The 21,224-nt window shown below is 32.6% G+C and overlaps 1 protein-coding gene across 1 annotated transcript in view; it reads left to right on the plus strand.

Annotated features, from left to right (window-relative positions):
- Nucleotides 1-21,224, plus strand: part of LOC114340242 (alpha/beta hydrolase domain-containing protein 17B) — a 178,027-nt gene that overhangs the window by 119,692 nt on the left and 37,111 nt on the right. Inside the window, exon 2 of the mRNA XM_050641483.1 lies at nt 7,808-7,940. Within this exon, the coding sequence (XP_050497440.1) occupies nt 7,808-7,940 (133 nt within the window). The remainder of the gene's footprint in view (nt 1-7,807; nt 7,941-21,224) is intronic.

Consider the following 21,224-nt stretch of genomic DNA (forward strand, 5'->3'; position numbering starts at 1 on the left):
AATATGTAATTTTGACTTTGTGAAGTTTTTCAACCTGGACTAAATTTAATTGAAGCTCTTCGTCTGGATGAGGATTATGACTAAAGACTAAAAAATTGTCTTTGTTTTATTTTAATGCACATTTGCTTTCCTACTTCGTGAATACGATCAAGCGGAATTTGGAGACCTTCAATATTTTCTGACAGAATTCTTGCATCGCCCGCATATCTAATTATTACATTAAGTAATTTCCTGTTGATTTTTATTCCATATGCCTTCCTATTCCATATTCCACATCTCTCCCAAGTGCCGTTTTAAATAACCGGTCCGAATAAACATTGGACAATGTTAGGGACAAAATGCAACCTTGTCTGACTCTTTGTTGTATGATTTCATCTGTATAGTTATCTCCAATTTTTACGATAGCAGTTTAATTCCAGTACAGATTTTTAGTGACACGAATATCTTTGTCATCTATTCCTATATTTTTTAGCATCTGCATTAATTTTGCACGCTGTACTTTATCGAATGCCTTTTCGAAATACACGAAGCATGCAACTATATCTTTTCTTTGATCAAGGCATATTTATAGGATATTTAGCCCAATTTTTTTATAAATGGAGTTATTGAACGTCTAAAAACAATGTTAACCATTAAAATATTAATATTAGATTACTGTTTTTCTAAGATTATTATTTAATTAACGATTACCTTCTAAATAATTTTATAATATCATGTTTATAAATAATTACTCATTTTGAATCACAAACACTTATAATATTCGATCATTTATTTACCATAATTTATTATTTTTAATTTATTTTTATCTTTGTTTATTCAAAGGATTAAGTGATATTGAGTTTTCTAATCCTGTTTCTGTTTATCACAATATTTGGTGGATAAGTTTGTACATACGTGTAAATGCATATACATATATAAAGTAATATAGAACCATGTAAAAAATCGTAATTAGAGTAGGGGGTGAAATTACTTAAAAATACGAGAAGTCGGTAGTTATCACCAATACAGTAACAATTTTCACTAAATGAACCATCTATAACTCGACAAATATAAAATATCTTACTTACAACCAAGCTGATAACTTATAGGCCAGGCAATGAAGCACTAAAAAGCACTAAACCTACAAGGATTCTCTCAGGACACTGAAATATCCAGGTAGCTTACTAATTTTTTACTTATTGTAGACTTATTGTATATTATAAAGAAAACTTACCTGTTTCCTTTTTTAATTATTAACAATTTAGTGCAAAAAACGCGATTTTTTCGATTTTTTGCACCCCATTAAAAAGCTAAATGGTCGACAAAAAATTACAAAATTTGTTTTTGTAGAACATTGAAAAAGCTTCAACAAAATTGACTTTAAAAAGTCAAAAAAGACAAGATAAATTAATATCGATATTTTTTAATAACTTACTAAATTTAACTTTAGGGTTTCACCCAAAGTTGGGTATTGGGGTACTTAACAAGCCCTCAAAATTTGAGACCGATCCATTAATTAGTTTAAAAGTTATTCTATTTGTTCAGAGACCTTTGTTTTGCGATAACATAAGACAGAAAATAATGAAGATAGGGCAATTCTGCTTATGCCAAATGAAAGTAGAAGAGTGATACTATCACAATGTATTAAAGAAAGATAAAAAAAATGTTTAATATAGTCAAAAATTCTAAAGCCAAATTTTTGAAATTTTGTTGTTTATAATATAAACATTTCGAATAACTTTAAAAATATTGTCCGTAGAAAAATTTTTGTATACATTCGAAAAGCTAGTATTTTAACACGAATTTTCAAATAAAAAAATAGCCTAGGTTCATTTGGGCCAAAGTTAGCCATATGTTTTTGTTTAATTCACAGCTAATTTGTTTATACCTAATAATTAAGAAATCTCATTGATGCAATTTTGAAGAATGGTATTTGTGTTTTTTGTTAAAAAATTTTCACAAACATTGTACCTTCACAGGACCCTCTACGAATTTTCAAAAATATAGTTCAAATGGTTACTAGGGGGAACCTACAAATCCACTGAGTTCAAATACCGAAAAAGCAATTTCAAACTAATACAATTTTCTGTATCCGGATCTACTCAAGGGATTTTGATCTTTATTTTTTAATTTGTCTATAATTTCTACATACATTACAAATAATGTACATTAATAAAAGTATTTTGTTTATACATTTATTAGTTAATAAACAGTCTACTTTGTTTAAACAATTCTTTTTTCTTTTCAAAATCTATTTTTTTAATCATAGTATCAGTAATGATCACAAAAAAAGTACACTTTAATAAATCAATTATCTTTATTAAATAATTATTTATTGAAGATAATTTATTTATTAAAGTATACCTTAACTTTTTCTATGATTAATAATGATAATGTGTTTAAAAAATGGATTTTTGGAAAAAAATAATTTTTTCAAAAATTGTTTAAACAAATTAGACTGTTTATTAATTAATAAATGTCTAGACAAATTGCGTATTTGTAATATACACAAAAAGTACATATAAACTAAAAAAAAAAAAGATCAAAACCCATTGAGTAGATCACGAGATATAGAAAATGGTAGTAGTTTTAAGTTGCTTTTTTAGTTTTTGAACTCGTGCATTTGTCGGCTCCCAGCTAGGCTTCACTTACCACGACTAGTCGCCAATTGAACTACATTTTTAAAAAATTGTGTAAAATACCAGCATTTTGAATTTGTCGGCTCCCAGATCCCCCTTCACTACAACGACTAGTCACCATTTGAACTGCACTTTTATAAATTTGTGTAAAATACCAGGTTTTCGAATATTATGTAAAAAGATTTTTTCTACGGACAATATTTTTGAAGTTATTCTACCCCAATACCCAACTTTGGGTGAACCACTAAAGTTCTAAGTTTAAGGCGGGTTGACATTACTAGTGAATAACGAACGTGGTTCCCGCTAAAAAACAAGCGTTATCTACGCTTCTGTGCAATACGTTTCGTGAGAAACGTTATTGTGTTTACACTGGGCACGAGAGTTTTATGTGTTAGTAGTTCACATGACATCATTATTTGTATTAGAGTCTACTATTACAACCTGCGAAATAATAGCTAGATATTATTTCTCTAGTACATGTTTTGCTGTAAAATTTTCAATTTCAAGCTGAGCAACAATTCTTTCTACTGCTGCGTTTCGTGTGTCATTCTTTTTATACCTTGCATCAGAATCATTACAGAGTACAGGATCACTTTCGTACAATTCTACAAATCTAACATATAACGTTCTCCCGTTCATTCAGACTCTCATTTTTGAGGGTAAAAGCATGTGCTTAATCAAATACAAACTCTCTACGACTGTCTTTAGAGCGTGAAATACTTAACATGTTTAATGTCTATCGTGGCGTGACGTAGACCATTCGTGACACAATCGTGCTGCACGAAAATCCGTTTACATTAGTCATGTAGCACGGCTCAACTACGTAAGCGTGAGCCACGTTCGTTATTCACTAGTAATGTCAACCCCAGGGCTGCTTTATCCATTAGTCAATATAGGCAGTTGCCTAGGGCGGCACATTATGAGAGGGCGGCAAAAATACTGTACAAAAAATATTTGTATATAAAAGTTATGAATCTAGGTTCTGTTATTAAAGAGTATCTCTTTCAAATAACTTTACCGCAAGGAAGCCAAACAATTGTGCCCAAATAAAACATAAAGAAATAAGAAAGAGAAATTCAATTTGCTAAACTAGTAGTAACTATACTTTTCAGCTAGTGATGAGATAAAAATCCACACATTCTATGTTATAATCGACACTCTGATAAGAGACCTGAATAGACGTCTGGAATCTTATCGACTTATTTATCAACTTGAAAAAATTATTAAAGAAGCTGAAAATCTGATACAAAATAAAGACGACCAAGATAGATCATTCATACATGAATGCCTTCACTTAAAGGGTCATTTGGATACCACAATAAAATCACCAATTGACATAATATCTTAATATTTAAAGAAGAGTTAGTGCAGTCACTGAAGGTGGATATGAGCTATTACCTCCGATTTCGTTGAACCTCCATCGATTTGCATGAAAATTGGTGAGTGGTTAGAGGATATCTCAAGGAACAAAGGTTACATGGTGTCAACTTGCGCTTGTACCGTGGAGGTGGATGCCACCCCTTCTCGGGATTGAAAACTATTTTATTAGAAATATCCCCTGAAAATTAGAAATTCGATAGAGGGACAAATTCTAAGCAAAATTTGTTAGATAAAGTTATTAAAATAAATAAATACTTTTTGAGTTATTAAAGATCAAAGATTTTAATTTTTCGTGAGAAAAATGCATGTTTTTTACCGATTTTTCATAAATGACTAAAAAACTATAAGATTTTACAAAAAAGTTATTATTACCAAAATTAAAGCTAATAGAAAACGAAATAAACTCCGTACCGGAAAAACCTTTTAACGTTAACTAAAAGTGAGTTATAGGTAACTGAATATATATTTTTTCGGCGAGTACCCAAATCTAAGTATTCAAGCTTAAATAACACGAAAATGATGCATTTTATAACCTAATCTTATAAAACATTTGTCAGAGTGCTTAGAAATATCTATCAAATGAGCCCTCGAACAAGTTGATAGCATTAAAATTTATGTACCAAATATTTTTCAAAATTTATCTTTAAAAAATTTTTCCAAAAAAGTTATTGCTTTTTTTTTAAATAACTCCGTTAATTTTTACGATATCAGGTTTGCCTAAAAACCATTTAAAAGTTAATTTTAATGGCTATTAAACCATGTTGAATTTAATCTTTTAAACTCCTTACTTTTTTAAAAATAAAAGGTTAAATGGCCCCGGTTACATGGTTCTCGCAGCAAAATTTAAGCTTTAAACGTTTCTATCTCGGTTATTTTTTACCCTACAGAAATAGTAAAAAGTTAAAATATTTGATTCAGAAAAAACTAAAATTTGGTTATACATGTATCAATTTTTACGTATATTAAGTATTTTTGGAATTAAGTATTATCAAAAAAAAAATGAAAATTACTATAATTTTAAAAATTATGATTTTTAAATTACTTTTTTTTCTTCAAAAATATGCATTCTAAACCGGTAAAAATTGTTGAAATCCTTACTTATGCTAATATAAAGAAATTCTTCTAAGGTTTACTATAAATTTTGATTTGTGTGGAAATGGCCTATGTTTAATTTTTCACTTTTTCCTAAAAAGTTCTAAATGGTTCTCTTATTTTCATCATTCATAACTTGCTTAATTGTGATGCTATTAACTTCTACTGGAGCTCATTTGATAGGTACTCCGAAGTACTTTGACAAGTGCTTAGCAGGTATGTTTTATAAAATGCATCGTTTTCCCGTTATTTAAGCTTGAATACTTAGATTTGAGTACTCGTCGAAAAAATATACATTCAATTACCCACATAACTCACTTTGAATTAACATTAGTTTAGTTCTTTAAGTGATGAATGTAGGTATTCAGCTTTTTATTATCTTCAATTTTGGTAAAAATAACTTTTTTGTGAAAGCTTACAGTTTTCGAGTTATACGTGAAAAACAGCTTTAAAACATGCATTCTTTATGAAAAAATAAAATCTTTGATCTTTAATAACTCAACAAATATTGATTGATATTAATAACTTTATATAACAAATTTGACTTCGAATTTGTCTCACCCCACTTAAAGTGGTAGTTTTCACCACCACGGTAAAAGCGCAAGTTGGCATCATGTCATCTTTGTTCCTTGATGTATCTTACTACTCACCAATTTTCGTGAAAATCGATGGAGTTTCAACGAAATTGGAGGTGAAAACCTTCAATGACTGAACTAAGTGGATTGAAAGATATTTTCCTTAATTTTGACATTGCTTTGCACATTTATTTGTGCTTCCCAGTTGCCAACGTAACCACTGAAAGGTCATTTTCGAAAATGTCAAGAATTAAAAATATTTTCCCATTAAGTATGACGCAAGAACGTGTTAACAATTTGTCGATTTTGTCAAGAACAAATCTTTTTTTAAATCTTTTTTTTGAAAAGATGTTTTTTAATTGAACAATTTTTTCTATTATAAGTATATAAATATCGTAGTTTAAATCCATTTTGAGTGTATTCTTATTTAAATAAAAATTTCTGCAATTTTTTTTTTTTCGCGAAAATGGTACATGTTTGAAGGGCGGCTACTAGAGAATTGCCTAGGGCGTCAATTGACCTAAACGCGGCCCTGGTCAACCCGCCTTTAGTTTTAGTAAAAGTTATTAACAAATAACGATTTTCACTTATTTTGCAGTTCGCGAAGCAACAAATTAACTTTTTAACTTTCAAAAATCGGCATTTTGAAGGTTTTTCAATGTTCTAAAAAATTAAATTTTGTAATTTTATGTCAACTATTTAGCTTTTTAACCGAGTTCAAAAAATGGAAAAAATCGCGTTTTTGCACTAAATTGTTAATAATTAAAAAACGGACGCTAACTCTAGGAAACAGTTATCAGCTAAACTCTAGGAAACAGTTATCAGCTAAACAACTAAAAAAGTTGCCAGCTACCTGGATATTTCAGGATCCCGAACATGTATTTCTTGTTTATTTCCCTGGAGTAAATCGGGGGGTTTTCTGAACACAAATATGATAACGACGATGGTCCTCGAGCTTCCTGGTGCCCAGGGTGGACCTCGTCGCCTGGAGTTTCATGTTAATTTTATTCTAATCAATTTTTGTGTCATGTACTCGAGATCCTCTTTGTCATTTGCACATAATATTACTTGATCATCGGCAAATTGGAGGGTATTCAAACAAGTGTCATCGTCCACCTGTATGCCCATTCCTTTGCATTTCGATTTCCACTGGTGGAGAGCTTTACCAATATAGATTTTAAAAATTGTCGGTGATATGCAGCACCCCTGTCTTAGGCCTTTATTGACTCTGGTTCCGTTATTTTGTTGCCTAATTTTATCTGGGCTTTCATGTTGTTGAATATATTTTGAACAGCCTATGAGTGTATGATTGATTGAAGTTTCCTGGAGTACCTGCCATAATTTCGAGATATAGGTATGTTATCTTATGCTTTTTCTAAATCTATGAATGTAAGGTGTGTTGATCTATTCCGTGATAGTTTCTTCTCTATAATTTGTTTCAAGCAGAACACGTTGTCTGTGCAAGATCTACCAGCTCGAAACCCGCTCTGCTCCTCTTCCTCTTGGTTTTTGCATTCGTCTTCGATCATATCTCTGATTATTCTTCCATAGTTCCTACTGACCGTACTCGTTACTGATAGTCCTCGGTAGTTATTGAAGTCTAACATTTTACCTTTTTTATATATCGAGGTTATGAAAGCTGTTTTCCATTCCTCTGGGATGCTTTCTAAATTGACGTACTTTGTGAATATGTATGCAAGAGATCTAAACAATTTCTGCGTTGCGTTTTTTATCAATTCTGCTGATATTCCGCCTTGGCCGGGGGATTTTCCATTTTTAAGCTGTTTTACTGCTTTAGTCACTACTGCTACATCAATTAGTACTTGTTCGCCTTCTATATTTATTTCATTTTGTGCTTGATCTTTGTATTCTGTTCTTTCTTTTAAGTTCTATGTTAATTTGTTAATTAAATTTTTTATGAAAATGTATGAAATAAGATTTAAAATATGATTTCTTGAATACACTCCTCGGCACAATTGACCGCCCACCTTGTATTTCTTTCAATTTGCAGAAATTGTCCATCGTAGACCATATTTTCTGAAAGAACAGAAAACGATAAAATTATTGAAAAAAAGTCGTTTATTAATTAAGTAAATTTATTTATACTCAATAAAAGGTTAATATAATTTATATTTGTTGCAGTATTGACAAAGTTCCAAAAGTTATGTCACCTACACTAATCATTCACGGGACTGAAGATGAGGTTATAGACTTTTCTCATGGGCTCACAATTTTTGAAAAATGCCCTAAAGCCGTTGAGCCACTCTGGGTAGAGGTAAGTTTATCGCTATATACCTAAAAATGTTTATTTTCACAGACACACCATATAAATGTTCTACAAATTCGGTTTCAGCTAACTCAATTAGTATTCGGACTTGTTAAACTTGTGTACATGCATAGTACTTCTAGAAACTACTTATTCGAAATTCTCACAAAAATGGTCATTAAATATTTATCTATTAAAAATATTTCTATCGTTTGGTTTAATTTGGAACATACCCAGCAGCAAACTAAGAGACGTGTTGGTTCAAGGAAAACATCCCAATAAAGCTAAAAAGAAAAGCATTAACCAGGGCGTCCTTCGGGTGCTCACTTATGGAGCTGAAACACTGACATTGACTAAAGCATCAATAAGAAAATTACAAGTAACAACGAAACATGGAAAGATCCATGCTTGGCCTAACTTCGAGAGACAGAATACGAAATGATGAGATACGGCGAAGAACTGGAGTGGAAGACGTCCTAAAACGCATTACGAAGTTGAAGTGTAAATGGTCATTACACGTCGCAAAACAAAGTGGCAACAGATGGACAAAGAAGATTTTAGAGTGGCGCCAAAGGGCAGACAAGCGATGTCATGGAAAACCACCTACCAGATGAACGGACGACATTAAAATAATAGCGACAAACTGGATGGCAGCTGCGCAGAACAGAGAAGGGTGAAGACATCTTGAGGAGGCTTATATCCGACAGTGGACAAATTTGGATGTGTAATGATGATGATGATACCCAGCCGCTAATTTCTGTTTTCTGTAAAGCCTGTTTTCTTTACCCAAATCACGTAAAAACAACATCGAGAACACAGTATTGATACTCCGGTCAACTTACGCATCCGAGGCTACAAAAATTACCATCAAGCTGAAAATTGGCAAGATTGTTAAAAATACCATCATAAATGAAATCTAAAAAGTCCTCATAAATCCGACCCCTGCTAAAAATTTTACGCGGGGTCAAAGGTCACCAAATATGGTTTTTAGCGACTTTCAGCGAAACTGTAAGTTTTATGGTAAAATTAGTGCCAACAAAAAAATGTAGATTAGATAATTATCTATAAAAAATGTCTTATTACTTTTTTTCCTGGGACCCACCGTTTTTGAGATATAACGATTCAAAAAGTGGTAATCGTCATAATATGCGCACACGTTTCCACACCACCTTTGAGGTAGTGTACTTAGCGCGTTATTTTAACGTGGTTTCCCAAGTAGGCCTATTCCACGGATCTGTTATGATTCTGTTTAATTCAAAGCTATTTACTAATTGATATTGGCAAGGGTTAAAATTGATTAAACTGTATATAAAGCGGTATAAATTAAAAAAAAAAAAGGGAAATTTATCAAACTGGTTCATAATTTTCTAATACTTCTGCTTCCCTTGTTCTTCTTCTCATTGTTCTTCTTCCTCTTCTTCATCTTCTAGTTCTTCTTCTTCTTCTTCTTCTTCTTGTTCTTCTTCTTCTTCTTGTTCTTCTTCTTCTTCTTCTTCTTGTTCATCCTGGGTGCAAGTAAATTGTCCCAATAATGACACATCGCATGGCTCCTCGATAGAATCAAATGAATCCTCAATTGTTGGTGATTCAACATTGGAGCACGACCGGTTTTGACAATTAGTGCATGCTACCGAACAAAACAGTCCAACTTGTTTGCAACCACATTTAGCGCTACATCCCTTTTTACAGTTGCAAAAAATTGTGTTCAGGAGTTTTTCCGGCGCAGGGGGGAGTAAAGTTTGAATTGGTTCTAATGAACTGTCGACTAATTTCCATCCCCAGTCTTTTGGATCTAGCTGATAACCAAGCCACACTTGAACTTGGTAATATACCCGAAAAAGATGTTGATGAGCAGCCGCTGAGGTTGGAGGAAGACAAGATAACTGCACTTGTTTTTGTTTCGAGTACTTTTAAAAAAACATGCATATCGAAACTTATCTAAGCACGTAGTTTTCTTAGGCGCTCCATACATAGAGAGAAGAAAGCTAATTCCGTTGGAAATAACTTCTTGTGGAGTTGAATTAGTTGTTTTTTTTTAAAACTTCAGCATATTCAAGTAAATCTTGTTTTTCAAACATTTTAAAAACAGTCGTTTTACCCCTCCTGAAAAATGCAGATGTCGTATCACAGCCAGTTATTGCGTGTAAAAATAGTATATGATTTTGACATTTTGCAAAAGTGGTAAACTTTTCGATGAATATATTTCCGATTGGTGTTGAGCTTTTCCAGGTTTTAAAAAAAAGATAGTTTTTTCGATTGGAGTTCTACCAGTGAGTAATACGAGCAAGTCTACATCTTCACCTACAACAATAGTTGTATTTAAAAGCCGAAAGAGAAAGCAACTACAGAGTGGTGTGTACAAACTAACTTGTGGTGACTGTCCGAAAACGTACATCGGTCAAACTGGCAGAACTTTTGACAAACGGATAGCAGAACACAAAAGGGCATTCAACAATAGAAAAACAGACACTTCTACATACGCACTTCACCTTCTAGATCATAATCATTCTTTCAATGAAGAGTTTAAAATTCTACATATTCAAAATAAAGGCCTTAAGCTATCTTTTTTAGAATCTATGGAAATTAATAAACTGAAAAATACAGATATAATTCTGAATGACCAACTCGAGACAAACAGCTCCCCACTCCTCAACCTCTTCAGTTGAAGATTAAAAAGGCAAACACATTGTAAACTATATTACTTGAGAAAGGCACTCCGCCGAAACAGCTGTAGTCACTTAGATATAATATATTTTGTGGAAGTATAGAAAACAAACGTTTTCAGTTTTTTATTGTTAGATAAAATGAACTTCCATCAAGTAACGGTCGAATCCATCAATTATAGTTGTATTTGTTAAATTGAATTGCTCTATGGCTGTTTCAATTATCATTACGTCAAATAATACTCGCAAATACGCGCAAATAAAACAATATTCTGACATTTTTGTTATAACAATGAAAATAACACGAAATACACGATAAAAAATATAGGTTTAACACGTATTTTCACTCCGGAGTAGTACTCAAGACTAATTAATACCTCGAGGGTGTCATCTACCTGAAGGATTTCGCCACCCAGGAAAATTACGGTGTAATTTGCATAAGTATTTATTAGTACTTAGCAATAAACATTTTGCCTAGAAAGTTGTCTTTCATTATTATGTTCAAACCCTTCGGAGAAGAGAATAGGTAGGGTGATTAGATTAGCTGACGAACGTGTTTATTCCGACAAAACCCATCTTTGCAAATTGAACTAAGGTGCATAAATAAAAAGAATTATTATAAGTTAATACTTTGTCATTTGTTGTATTTTGTTGTGTATTTTTGTTGGGATTAAGCCGTACAATTCAAATAATTCTTATTATTTTCGCGTTACATTCACTTTGTAAAGATTTTTTGTTGGCACTGTAATATAATACAGCTTATGGATTGCATCTCTCGGTAGACCGCAAGCTGTATAGTAGAAACATTATCATATTTATAATCTTATATTATTATGTGTAATCTAAGTTAAGTTGACCGTAGGATATATGTTTACTTGTATTACAGCTTCAGTGATGTATATACCTGGTGTACTAATACATATTATATTATGACGATTAGAAATCTTTCAACTCTTTGAATCGTTGTATCTCAAAAACAGTGCTTCTTAGGAAAAAAACTATTAAAATATTTTTTATAGATAATTATCTAATCTACATTTTTTGTTAGAAATCGTTTTACGATAAAACTTACCGTTTCGCTGAAAATCGCTAAAACCATATTTGGTGACCTTTGACCCCGCGTAAATTTTTTAGCAGGGGTCGGATTTATGAGGACTTTTTAGATTTCATTTATGATGGTATTTTGAACAATCCTGCCAATTTTCAGCTTGATGGTAATTATTGTAGCCTTACTCCTATTTTTGAGTCTAACTAGACCGGTCTATGAAGACCTGAGAGTTTTAAAGAAAATCTCGGTGCTCTAGTACGAGATCCGGTTAAGCTTGAATTGTAAGTGGTTCCTTACGAAATAATTGGAAACTGTAGGCAAATGTATATATCTAGGCAAGTGATATCCATCAACCAGCCAGAGAAGGTAAGGACATACATATTATGTAAACTGGAACATGAAGTAAAAACCACTTCTATGTAAAAGGTATATTTACTAAAAATTTTTTTAAAATCCCAATGGATTCAATAAAATGAGTTCATCAGAACGTTTTCAAACCTATCGGTCCATCATCAGTGAATTTGAATACCTGCAAAATAGCCCCAGAACCAAACAATGGTTGTGATTATAAATAAATCTACATTATGTTAAAATAAAATTAAAATGGCTAAACGCCGATGTTCAGGGATTAAACCTCTGGGAACATGGTGAAACTCTACCCGAGGACCCAATCAACCATCTTCGGTCAACGATGACTACTAAGTGTTAGTAGTCATCGTGGGCCACATACAGAGTGGGCCAAGTAAAAGTGTCCACCTCGATATTTGGCAGTATTTATTAGATTTTAAGAAAATGACGAAACAGGTCGATTTTTTATCTAAGGGGGGCACATTTTTACGGCACATACATCTGTCATTTGTCAACCCCCTCCCTTCCACATCCCCCACCCCTTATTTTTAAATAGGGAATAGGGGTTGTGTGCTAGCTCATTTGAAAGGTTATTCAATTCTCTATTCAGTAATATAAACATTAACATAATTTTTTATACAGGGTGTCTAAGAACAATTTTTTTAAATTAAATTATTTGACACAAAAAGAAGAATGTATGTAATTTATTTAATTCAAAATACATTCTACTACTGCTACAAAACAGAAAAAAATGTTTTTTGATAAATAAACATTGCTTTTTGCTTAATTTCAATGTTCAAGCTGCCACCCATCTGCCTCTTGGTGGGTTGAACATCAACAAACAATATTTATTTATCAAATAAACATTTTTTCTGTTTTCTGTCAGCAGTAGAATGTATTTGAGTTAAATAAATTACATACATTCTTCTTTTTGTGTCAAGTAATTTAATTTAAAATAATTTTTCTTGGACACCCTGTACAAATAATTATGCCAATGTTAATATGTATTACTGAATAGAGAATTGAATAATCTTTCAAATGAGCTAGCACACGACCCCTATTCTCTATTTAAAAATAAGGGGGGTGTGGAAGGGAGGGGGTTGACAAATGACAGATGTATGTGCCGTAAAAATGTGTCCCCCTTAGATCAAAAATCGACCTGTTTCGTCATTTTCTTAAAATCTAATAAATACTGCCAAATATCGAGGTGGACACTTTTATTTGGCCCACTCTGTATGTATATATTGGTTTACTCGTTCGACATAAGTTTCGTTTATGAGAAGATTCTCGTTATTTCTTTAACTTTTCGATACTCAATTTTGATATAAAACTTTTTAGGTAAATCGCAATAAATAAATAATGTGAAATTTAAAAAAATATAACAACTTATACACACTCGACTGAATACTGAAATATTGCACATTTTGATAACGCTAAGTACCAGTGTCCTATTTATAGACCAGTAAAATAAAACTTATAATGACGTTTCAACAATTTATATTTCCGAGATTTATTCAAATATAGTTTATAATAAACATTAATCAATAAGATTAATCCAGTAAAAGCTAAAAATTGGCCAATATGAAACTTTTATTATGAAATATGTAAATCTAAACGAAGTCAGCAAATTTGTCGGATGTTTATAATTTTTTTATTGAAAGGATATGAGAAATATAATACAACAATAATCACTTCACTACAGCCTAAAATATGTATGGAAAAATTTTCTTTAAATTTAAACAAATTTTATGGGTTAAAAAAATAAAATTTTCAGTGAACTAAAAATAGGACGCTGGCCTATAATGGGTTAATGTAACATTTATGCGGTATGAATTATCAAATTTCAAAAGTATCGATCGCTGTTATCAAACATATTTTCGCATATTTAGGAGATATAAGCTAATATGTAAATATCATTTCATGTTCTAAAATTAATGTGAATCTGACATAACAATCATAAAGTTAATACAATTGATACAACAATTACAATACGTTGCTAAACAAAGCACTAACTTTTACTGAGGTTCCCTTGTTACAAATTCAAACGAACACATCCGAACAAAATACAATATTTCTTCACGAGAATTGATACATTGTTATTTATTATCTAGTAAACTTAATTAGTAGAAACTAGAAATTCTAAAGCTGTACAAATTTTATACTATACAAGGTGTTTGTAAATAAGTGCGACAAACTTTAGGGGGCAATTTTGCGTGAAAAAATAATGACTGTTTGTTCTATAAACGTATAGTCCTTGGGCCCACATATAAAATTATTATTTATGACCACACCGTTGAAACTTTTTGTACTTGTTATTTGGGTGGAGTCGGACAAATTTGGAGCTTGGCGCATTATGGTAGTGGGGCGTTTGTCTGTCAAGATGTCACGAAGTTGTCAATTTTATGCAAGAAAAAAATTTATAACCACATTGGTCATTTTATTTTAATCAATGGTTTTTATCATATAAACAGCGAAAACAATTTTGTCGGACAAAAATATTGGGCCATATGACGCGTCGGATACGCTAAATATGTCAAATTTATGAAAATAATAAATTTATTACCATATGGCTAATTTTAACAGAATCTACCATAAAACATTTTTTTACAATAATGTGGTAACCTTGTCGGACAATTTTCACGGGGCATATGCGCAGTCGGATGCGCCGAAGATGTCAATTTCCTGGAATTTTTTATTTAACCATTTTTCCGACAAAAATATTGTGACAAATTGACAGTCGGACAAAAAATTTAATTTTTATTATTAGTAAACTATACTTTTAAACTATTCTGGGTTCGTGCTTCCCTTATCTTCACAACCATTTTTCCGACAAAAGTAGTACGTTAAAAGTAATTATATTTTTAAATAAAAAATGTAATTGTCTGACAACAATGTTGGGGCAAACGAACAGAAAACTTAATTCTTTTAGGTTATCAACGCCCTTAAGAAAAGGCATTGTCAAAAAAAAATTTAAAACAGTTTTTCGCGGTTACTTTTGAATCGATTTAGCTGAAAATTGGTAAACACACTAAGTACAACATTTAAAAGCGCGTGACGTAGAGTTGTACGTTGTACCCAACATTTTCCAAAAAAATTTCCGACAAGCGGGAAAACTTTGGACCCAATATTTTTGTCCGACAAGTGATCCAATATGCATTACACATGTAAAAAAACAGTACAAAATAAAAATGACATCTGTGGTACTAAATAAAAAATTCCAGGAAATTGACATCTTCGGCGCATCCGACTGCGCATATGCCCCGTGAAAATTGTCCGACAAGGTTACCACATTATTGTAAAAATTTTTTATGGTAGATTCTGTTAGAATTAGCCATGTGGTAATAAATTTATTCTTTTCGTAGATTTGACATATTTAGCGTGTCCGACGCGTCATATGGCCCAATATTTTTGTCCGGCAAAATTGTTTTCGCTGTCTATATGATAAAAACCATTGATTATAATAAAATGACCAATGTGGTTATAAATTTTTTTCTTGCATAAAATTGACAACTTCGTGACAGCTTGACAGACAAACGCCCCACTACCATAATGCGCCAAGCTCCAAATTTGTCCGACTCCACCCAAATAACAAGTACAAAAAGTTCCAACGGTGTGGTCATAAATAATAATTTTATATGTGGGCCCAAGGATTAGTACTTATATCCGCAAATGCTTCGTTTCCGAGATACGGGGTGGGGTGTTGAATGTTTTCTTACAAACTGACGATTTATTTATTGCTTTAATACCGATTGCGATAATATGCAAATTAAATATTTGGTGGGTTTAAAGAGGTAGTTATTACGCATTTTTTAACATACAATTGAGAGTTTTATATTCATCATTGGCGCGCATACGGGTAATGGTCTGAATTGTTTTAAAGAAAAAAAAATAGTACGCCACAAAGTATTTATGACAGCGCAGCGCTGGAGGAAAGCAGAGAGGGCATAAAGATAAATGGAGAAAAAATTATTATTAATAACATAAGCTGTGCAGATGACACTGTTATTCTCGCGAGTAGCATGGAGGGGTTGAGCTACCTGATGAGTAAGGTACAAAGAATACGGGCTCAAACTGAACAACACAAAAACCAAATGGATAGAGACCGACCGAATGTGATTTTTTTGGCCGAAGCCGATGCCGAAGTTCGCCCTGTAAGATACCTTCGGTCGAAGCCGAAGGTGACTAAAAATATATAAGTCGATGGTCGATGTCTTGCCATTAATATTTAGGTAGTCAAAACACCAGTAATCTTGAGTTTTAACAAATACAATAAAATTATTATAGTTTCTCAGAATTTTACTACGTGAGAAATATTCAAATGAAGATCTTTGAGACATCTTGGCCTATTGTTAAAATTTATATCCTACCTACTACCAGAAAGTTTGTAAAACGTTTTAGTTTAGGGTAAAAAATAGGTTGTAAATATTATTCAAATTATCAAAGACTCGCTGAAGCATATTGTTTAGAGATTATTTATATAGTATAGTATACTGACAGAGCATTTTATTATTCCACCTTCGGCGAAACCTTCCGCTTCGTTTTGGCCGAAGCCGAATTTTGGTCGAAGGTTTAAATATTGGCCGAAGCCGATTAATCGGTGGGTCTCTACAAATGGATGCTAGTAGGCAGAACCGAACAACGAGCAAAACAACTGATATTAGACAATCAAAGAATTGAACACGTGGATTTGTAAACTTACTTAGGAACAACAGTTAATTCAAGTTGGGATCGAGCGAAGGAGATACGTATATAAAGGGTCGTTTAAACACAGCGATAAATCAAACAACTTATCAAGGTCAATCGAGTTGTTGCAACTTATCACTGTGTGTAAACGGTGCATCGCACAACTTATCAAAGTTGGAGTTGGGTTGAAGGTGGAATCGCAGCGTCTAAACAGCGTTTCAACTTGTCATCACAACTAGTTGCTGTGACTTATCGTTGTGTTTAAACGACGCTTAAGAATAGAAAAAGCAAGAGCGTCGTTCACTAGCATCAAGCAAATTTTCACCTCTAACAGCCTCACCATACCTCTCAAAATCCGACTTCTCAAATTCTATGTATTTCCGGATTTGTTATATGCAATGGAGGCGTGGAAAATGACTGCAACATTAATGAAAAAAATAGACGCCTTCGAAATATGGGCTTACCGACGTATATTGCGTATATCCTGGACCGAGGAGGTACTACGCCGGATAGTTAAGGAGAGAGAGGTAGGAATAACTATAAAAAAAAAGAAAGTTGGAATACTTGGGCAAGTTATGAGTCACAGTAAATATAGAATACTTCAGCTAATTATCCAATAGACGGTTGTCGTGTTGGGTCCTTAAGGGACGGAAAGGGAGCCAACTATCGGAACTAGGAAACTGGCTCTAAACTATGCTCTAAACTCTAAAAATGCAGTAAGGGTTTTTTCCCTTACTGTACACGGTGTCCAGGTATAGACCAAGAGGCAGTGCTGAAAAATCTCTTTGAATTTACTAAAGCTAGATTTTTCACAGTTAATTACTGTGAGCGTGTAGAGAAACATACTGCGGTCGGTCAAGCGAAACGTAGAACAGGGGTTACTGAGAGGATGTCAAAGTTGCTTTCCTACGAAGGTAATTATTTCCATTTACTAAGGCTGAAAATCAGTATATACATTCTAAATTAAATATAAATAAAAGTTATTATAGTCGGTCAGCTGTATGACGGGACAGAGCCGGTCGGTCGGCCCCAATAGTCGATTGAGGAAATACAGCATTTTGGCTCGTAATTTTTTCGTCCAGCATGGATTTACTTGAAATTTTCACAGAAGGTAGGGAATAGTCCAAGGATCATTTTATATATCATGCCGCTATCATATGCTAAAACCTTGGGGGTGGTTGGCACCCCATTTCGGGGGTGGGAATTTTTGATTACATTTTAACCATGTAATTCGATGGAAAAAGTGATTCTAAGAAAAAAGTGTTTTTTACATTTTCTTCGTAAAACTAATATTTTTCGAGTTATTCGCGCTTGAAAATAACAGTTTTTCGACGAAAAAATCGACTTTTTTAGAGGGTTTTTTGAGAATACCTCGAAAAATATGCATTTAATCAAAAAAACTGTAAATATCGAAATTGTATCTTTTAGTAACAAACCAAATTATTTTCCTATAATATCTTTAAGACCAATACACACCGAGATACGGCATGTTAAAAGTTTGCTTTTTTCGTCAATGCACAATTTGAAACATTCAAAGCCAAATAATGGAAAAAATTTGCATTTTTCGAGGAAAACTTAAATAATCTTTTTTAAAGCATACAATTAGACCTTTCAAAAAAAAAATAATAAAAAGTTTCTAGCATGAAAAGCGACTTACAAAAAAATGTCGGTACCTGCTTTTCTCTACGAAAAATAATAAAAAGTTTCTAGCATGAAAAGCGACTTACAAAAAAATGTCGGTACCTGCTTTTCTCTACGAAAAAATCAGTGAAAACAACCCCCTAACTACCTTCCTAATTCAAAATTGGTCTTCACCTTTCTGTAGTTCCTTTTATATTTATATTATCAATACACTCAAGGAGTTTGACCTATTTAAAATGCCTAATTTTGTAAAAATTGGAGTTTAAAGAAAAATTGATTTTTTGCAATTTGGTATTTTTCACCTTTTACTTCAAAATATCTCCGAAAATACTGAAGATATTAAAAAAATTATATACTACTAAACTGTAGCTTTTTTAATGACTAAAATTACCCTGTGCATAGATTTTCATTACAGTGAATAGTTAGCCAGATATAGCTGTTTAAAACCTCTATTTACCAGCAAACACCCCCTTATTCGAGCCCTTTAAACCCGCCCCAATTAAAATCTAAGGCATCTTACGGAATTTAATTTACACAGTCTTATAGCTCTTTAAAAATCCTACAAAATCATTTTTGAGGGGTCTCATTACTGAGAGGGTATCAAAGTTGCTTTCCTACGAAGGTAATTAAATCCATTTACTAAGGCTGAAAATCATTACACAGTGAGATATAATATTTTTCCAAAATTAGGCATTTTAAATAGGTCAAACTCCTTGAGTGTATTGATAATATAAATATAAAAGGAACTACAGAAAGGTGAAGACCAATTTTGAATTAGGAAGGTAGTTACGGGGTTGTTTTCACTGATTTTTTCGTAGAGAAAAGCAGGTACCGACATTTTTTTGATTAAAGTCGCTTAATTTTCATGCTAGAAACTTTTTATTATTATTTTTTGAAAGGTCTAATTGTATACTTGAAAAAAGATTATTTAAGTTTTCCTCGAAAAATGCAAATTTTTCCCATTATTTGGCTTTGAATATTTCAAATTATGCATTTGACGAAAAAAGCTAACCTTTAACATGCCGTATCTCGGTTTGTATTGGTCTTAAATATATTATTGCAACAGAATTTGGTTTGTGTTACTAAAAGATACAATTTCGATATCTACAGTTTTTTTGATTCAATGCATATTTTTCGAGGTACATATTCTCAAAAAACCCTCTAAAAAAGTTGATTTTTTTGTCGGAAAACTGTTATTTTCAAGCGCGAATAACTCAAAAAATATTAGTTTTACGAAGAAAATGTAAAAACATTTTTTTCTTAGAATCACTGTTTCCATCGAATTACATGGTTAAAATGTAATAAAAAATTCCCACCCCCGAGATGGGGTGGCAACCACCCCCAAGGTTTTAGCGTATGATAGCGGCATGATATAGAAAATGATTCTTGGACTATTCCCTACCTTCTGTGAAAATTTCAAGTAAATCCATGCTGGACGAAAAAATTGCTAGCCAAAATGCTTTATTTCCTCAATCGACTATTGGGGCCGACCGACCGGCTCTGTCCCGTCATACAGCTGACCGACTATAATAACTTTTATTTATATTTAATTTAGAATGTGTGTACTGATTTTCAGCCTTAGTAAATGGATTTAATAACCTTCGTAGGAAAGCAACTTTGATACCCTCTCAGTAACCCCTGTTCTACGTTTCGCTTGACCGACCGCAGTATGTTTCTCTACACACTCACAGTAATCAACTGTGAAAAATCTAGCTTTAGTAAATTCAAATAGATTTTTCAGCGCTGCCTCTCCGTCTAGTAGGAGGAGACACTCGTGGCTCCAAAACTTGCGGCAATGGCAACGCAATGGTCAGAATAGCCAATGGTATGTCAAAAAATGCACAATAACTATCTCTTAAAACCCACCAAATTTCATTTGCATATCTGAACCGTTTTAGAAAAATAAGTTAATCGTCAGTTCGTAAGAAAAATTTCAGCACCCCGTATATCGGAAACGAAGCATTTGCGGACATACTTTTATCGACCAAATTTTCATTATTTTTTCATGCAGAATTACCCCTTAAGTTTATTGCACTTATTTACAAACACCCTGTATACAGTGATGAGCGCGCTACTAACCGGCAAAATAGTACAAAAAATGAAAAAGTATTAAGTTGTGAGATAAAAAGAAATGAAACTAGCTGGGAGATTTAGCGATATTAACTTATAAATTTACATTATATTAATTGTTTCCCACCTTTACACGTATCAGAGGAGTATGTCAACTAAAACTGTCACTGTGACAGTGGTAGTTGCCAAATTCGTATGATACGTCTAAAGGTGGGAAACAATGAATATAATGTAAATTTATAAGTTAATATCGCTAAATTTCCCAGCTCGACTAGTTTCATTTCTTTTTATCTCACAATTAATATGTTTTCCATCTTTTGTGCTATTTTGCCGGTTATTAGCGCGCTCATCACTGTATACAAGGTGACTGTTTGTTCATGTTTAAAATGCAACCGGTAGATAAAAGTTTGCTCGGCTCAAAGCAGTTAAGCGATAATCTCGCCGATTTGAGTTACATAATTAAGTTGGAAAAAGTCCAAACAACATTTTCGTTAAAACTCTCAAGATTATTCCAACAGCTATAAAATTCTGCCGGTTGAGCAATTCAAAACTAATTCAAATATTTTAGCCGTCTAGTGACTTTAGGCTTTTATTTTTGTTTGAAATTATGTCTACAACCAAGACCTACTTTGGCAGTAAATTAAGAATTTTAAATAAAAAAGCAGAGGCACGTGAAATCCCTAAGGCTACGGCCAGACAAGCGACAATTTGCGGCTCTGTAAGGGCAGTAAAATGAAGCGCGAAAAATGGGTCCTATCCCAAGGTTAATAAATTATTGCATATGTTGTCTCGTAACTTTAGACCAATCAAATGCTCGCTTTTTAAAGGCGGGAATACGTC

The sequence above is a fragment of the Diabrotica virgifera genome, chromosome 10 (genome assembly GCF_917563875.1).
Source record: "Diabrotica virgifera virgifera chromosome 10, PGI_DIABVI_V3a".
NCBI classification, from domain to species: domain Eukaryota; kingdom Metazoa; phylum Arthropoda; class Insecta; order Coleoptera; family Chrysomelidae; genus Diabrotica; species Diabrotica virgifera.